The 4691-nt window shown below is 38.3% G+C and overlaps 1 protein-coding gene across 1 annotated transcript; it reads right to left on the bottom strand.

The window, feature by feature from the left end:
• Positions 1-282: 282 nt before the first annotated feature.
• LOC120768815 (myosin heavy chain IB-like) lies at positions 283-707 on the bottom strand. The gene is made up of 2 exons (XM_040095567.1): positions 653-707; positions 283-590 (listed from the first exon to the last, which is right to left on the bottom strand). Exons 1-2 carry the CDS (start codon positions 705-707, stop codon positions 283-285), a joined length of 363 nt encoding a protein of 120 aa, XP_039951501.1.
• Positions 708-4691: the final 3984 nt, after the last annotated feature.

The raw sequence follows: 4691 nt of genomic DNA on the forward strand, positions 1-4691 counted from the left end.
ATTATACCGAAAATGAACTGAGTTGAAAATTGAACTTTGTGCTTTTATAACTAGTATGAGAATTACCACATGATCGAAGTAGAAATTTGAGTAGATATAGTAAGTTGAAGATAAAAATCCATCGCCGTTTCGTTCTTACTTATCCTTTTCGGTTAAAAATCAGATAATTCCCATAACTTTTAATTTTCTTTGGCAAACAAGGAAAAATTTTAATGCAATTATTTTTATTTATTAGAAATTCAGATTATTTGTTCTTAATAACTGAAGCAACTAATGATAAATTTATGCAGCCTCTGTGGTCGTAGTAGTTGTTGAATTCGCTGCAACAGTTGAGCTGGCAACAACTGAGGGTGTAACAGTTGAGTTGGCAGCTGGTGCAACAGTAGTGGAATTAAGTGGGCCACAACCGCCAGGACCGCCAGGACCACCCGGGCCGTCAAAACCACCAGGACCACCTGGACCGCCAGGACCACCAGGGCCGCCAAGACCACCAGGACCGCCAGGACCACCTGGACCACCAAGACCAACAGGACCGCCAGGACCACCGCCTAGTTGTGGACCACCACGTCCGCCAGGTCCACCTCGTTGGCCTAGAAATGTTTAATATTAAAATCTGCCTAAAACTGAGAAGCTTTCAGCTCAAGAAACATACCATTAACAAGGACCACGGCGAAAGCGATAAAGAATAATACCGTAAAGAATTTCATATTCACTAGTAAACGAGCTTAGTCAAACTGTTAATACTATTCTGGTACCTAAGCCCTTATATAGCAGAATTTCAGCAAAGTTTCAACCAAAAAATTTTCGCAAAATTGCAAAATTTCAAACCAACTGTTAATACAATCTTTTGTTAATTTAAGTAAATAAAATGCATGCAATTGGTTATAGTACGCCAGTATTAAAATAAATATTAGACAGCAGGTTAGACGAGACGGTGCTTCATAGTAATTTTTCATGTTCTTTGGCCACTGATAAATAAAGTCAAAGCCCAAGCCAAGTTGGAAAAATTATATCGTAGGTGATCTCAAAACAATGCCCATCGAATTATGGTACTAATGTAAAGTTCTTGAGTTTTGTCTTGAACAGAGTTTTGTCTCTGACAAAGATTAAGTGAAAAGTAAGGAAGGACTACGCTCGGTTGTTGCCGAACATTTTATACTCACTCGAAACTGTGAGAAACACTTGGAAATTTAAAAATTTCAATTTTCTACTCAGTGATTGCTTTAAAAAGTCTAGCGGCTAATTTTGTCCTCACATTTTGGACTTTTTTCTTTTGCGCCTCTGTGCGGCACAATTGACTTCAGTCTGTCAGCTATGGTGTTAGACTAGTTTAAACTTTCTATGCAATCTAGCATAGGAACTTTCTTGATCGCGATTTTTTGATTTTTTTGGTGATTTCAAATTCAAAAATTAATTTTATTGGCTTCAAAGGAGTTACTTAATATTCTTAACACAATTCCGATACTATTTATACCAATTGTATATGTACTATCACCTAACTTGGTACATTTGCGAAAATAAATTGCCTCACCCATATACGTTCCACATCTACAAGCTGTACTCCTTGACCTACATGTATATCTGTAAACATGTTGAGCTCTTAGCGTAGCTGAGATTTTTTAGGTGAATTAATAATTCTGAATATATTTAGTTTTACTCTATAATGTCGTAAAGGCTACTTCACTTCTTCGGACTGAGTAGGCAGTTGAGAAGTAAAGTCCTATCTCGGCGAACAAAAACCAAACTCTATAAGTCACTCATTATTCCCGTCCTGCTATATGGTGCAGAGGCTTGGACGATGACAACATCTGATGAGTTGACGTTACGAGTTTTCGAGAAAAAGGTTGTGCGAAAGATTTATGGTCCTTTGCGCGTTGGCCACGACTAATACCGCATTCGATGGAACGATGAGCTGTATGAGATAAACGACGACATTGACATAGTTCAGCGAATTAAAAGACAGCGGCTACGCTGGCTAGATCATGTTGTTCGAATGGACGAAAACACTCCAGCTCTGAAAGTATTCAACGCAGTACCCGCCGGGGGAAGCAGATGAAGTGGAAGACCTCCACTCCGTTGGAAATCCCAGGTGGAGAAGGACATGGCTTCGCCTGGAATCTCCAATTGGCGCCACGTAGCGAAAAGAAGAAACGACTGTCGCGCTGTTGTTAACTCGGCTATAATCGTGTATGCGGTGTGGACGCCAGTAAAGAAGAAGAGAATGCCGTAGAGGGTAGTGACGTCATCGAAAGGAAATTAATGTCAGTAAATCATTTAGAAAATCTTTCTCTTGCCTTCCTTTTTCAGAACTAACTGATGGACCGATGTTATTATTACATTGTCTGTTGCCTCCGAGTAATTCCCTCTTTACATAAGTAGAAAATATGTATAGCCGGTAGAAAGTACACTCCCGTCCGAAAATGTCTTTACAGTTGTGTGATTTTCTGTGTTTAAGGTTACCCGTTGGCAAATGTCTGTTATTTTCATTTCTCAATGTTTGTTGAGGTTGAAGTGCAAAAATTTAATAGAATTTAATATTGGGTAGTCGAAAAAGCCTTTTCGTATTTTGTCAAAAGTTGTGAAGTTTACGTTTAGAGACGATGCTGTATCAGTTCGTGTGGCACAACAATGGTTTGCTCGCTTCCGTTCTGGAAATTTCGATTTGAAAGATGCACCTCGCTCTTGTCGGCCTATCGTTGAAAAAGTCAATGAAATTAAGGAAAAGATTGACCAGGACCGTCATAACCATGACATCGATAAGGAACTTAACATACATCATCAAACGGTTTTGGACCATTTCAAAAAGGCTATGTGCAAAAGAGATCATAGTTCAAGCGTGGTGAAGCTCAACAAATGGTCGCAAAGCCAGGATTGACACCTCGAAAGGTTATACATAGTGTTTGGTGGGTTTGGAAAGGAATCATCCACTACTTGTCGCAGTTTTTCGCCGAGAAACCAGAAAAAATTACACTGATGGAATAATTTCTCCAGCTAAAAAATGGCAAAAATTGTTCGACCAAAATGGTACATTTTTTGTTCATTAAAGTTCATTATAGGAATAAAAAAAATGAATTGAAGTTTGATTAGAAATACGAAAAGACTTTTTCGACTACCCAATATTAGATTTTGAGCAATTGGTAAAGTAAGTGAATTTAAAGTAAAAACAATGGCTTTGACTACAAAGCAGAAAACAGATGTCATTGTGTTTAAAAAGCAACAGACAAATGTTGCTATTTCTCAGAAAGTTGGTTGTAACGAATCATCAGTGAGAAGGTTCTGTGAAAAATATTTGAAAACTGGCAGGGCTCTCCACCAGCCTGGAAGCGTATGTTGAAGGTAGACGAATAACCGGGAAGGCAGAAATTGCTGCGGAGCTTAAAGATGTTTATCGAATAGAACTAAGCTGCTCAATTGTTAAACATCGGTTGAAAGAAAATAATTTGAATGTCGGAAGAGCCGCAAAACCCGCAAAAAATGCCTTTTACCCGTTTAAATTGGTGCAGGGTAAGAGCAAATTGGTCCGGAAATGAATGGAATCGTATTGTGTTTTCAGGTGAAAGCAAAATGAATCTCATTGGATCAGATTTAGAAGTCATGGTTCGTCGCAGGGTCAATGAACGATACAGTGATCAATGTGTTCAGAGTACTGTAAAGCATTTGCCACACATTACGGTTTGGGGAGCAATTACAAGTTATGGTGTTGGGGAAATACTAATATTAGATGGTACTGTCAACTCAGAAACAAACGCACAAATAATAAAAAAAGGTCTTTTACCTACCATCGAGACTTTAACTGAGCACGTAGAAAAAGTAATTTTTAAAGATGACCATGTCATCGGACCAAGTCGATATGAATAGTATTGATATTTTCTTTCACAAATTGTTTTTTAAGTTCCATATACTCTAATTATTACAAATAAACTTTTTACTTTGCATAGCTTAACGAATATAAAGATATTTTGGGGATTGAGCCTTTTCCATGGCCTGGAAATAGCCCTGATCTCTACCCTATTGAGAACTTGTGGGCAATTATAAAGCGCCAAAATCGGCGCCATAAACCAAATAACATTCAAAAATTAAGGGACATTGTTGTTCGAAGTTGCTTTGAACAGTCTATAGCCTAATAGTTTGGTCGCATTTTAGACTTTCTTCTTTCGAGCCTTGGTGTTTTCAAATTGCCTGCGATCTGAAAAACGGTTTTTACACAATCGACTTTCTGACTTTGAAATCACCATATCTTCAGAAACATAATGTTGGCTATTTTGCTATTAAAACGGATTATTATTTTTCTTTTGTAAAGATTCATATTGTTATTATGCCATTGGGTTAGAACTACTATTAAAACTAATTCTTACTTATTGTTTATGTTATCTAACGACATAAATCTTTCCAGTTAAGTTTTTAAGTTTACTCAGACTAGTTTACCGCTCCTTCTTCCTCTTCTTCTTTATTGGCGTAGACACGGCTTACGCGGCTATTGCCAACTTTACAACACCGCGCCTCATGGTACTTTCTTTTCGCTGTTTGGCGCAAATTAAAGATGTGTGGCCAGGTCCTTCTTCACCTGGTCTTTCCAACGGAATGGAGATCTTCCTCATCCCCTGCTTTCCCCAGCGGATATTGCGTTGAATACTCTCAGAGCTGGAATGTTTTTGCTACCGACATGACCTAGCCAGAGCAGCCACTGTCTC

Source organism: Bactrocera tryoni, chromosome 2 (genome assembly GCF_016617805.1).
Source record: "Bactrocera tryoni isolate S06 chromosome 2, CSIRO_BtryS06_freeze2, whole genome shotgun sequence".
Taxonomy (NCBI): Eukaryota; Metazoa; Arthropoda; class Insecta; order Diptera; family Tephritidae; genus Bactrocera; species Bactrocera tryoni.

Bases quoted from the DNA above. Each gene is read 5' to 3' on its own strand.
- LOC120768815 (XM_040095567.1), bottom strand. From the start codon at position 707: ATGAAATTCTTTACGGTATTATTCTTTATCGCTTTCGCCGTGGTCCTT. The intron at 591-652 runs GTATGTTTCTTG...AAACATTTCTAG, and splicing joins CGCCGTGGTCCTTGTTAATG to GCCAACGAGGTGGACCTGGC.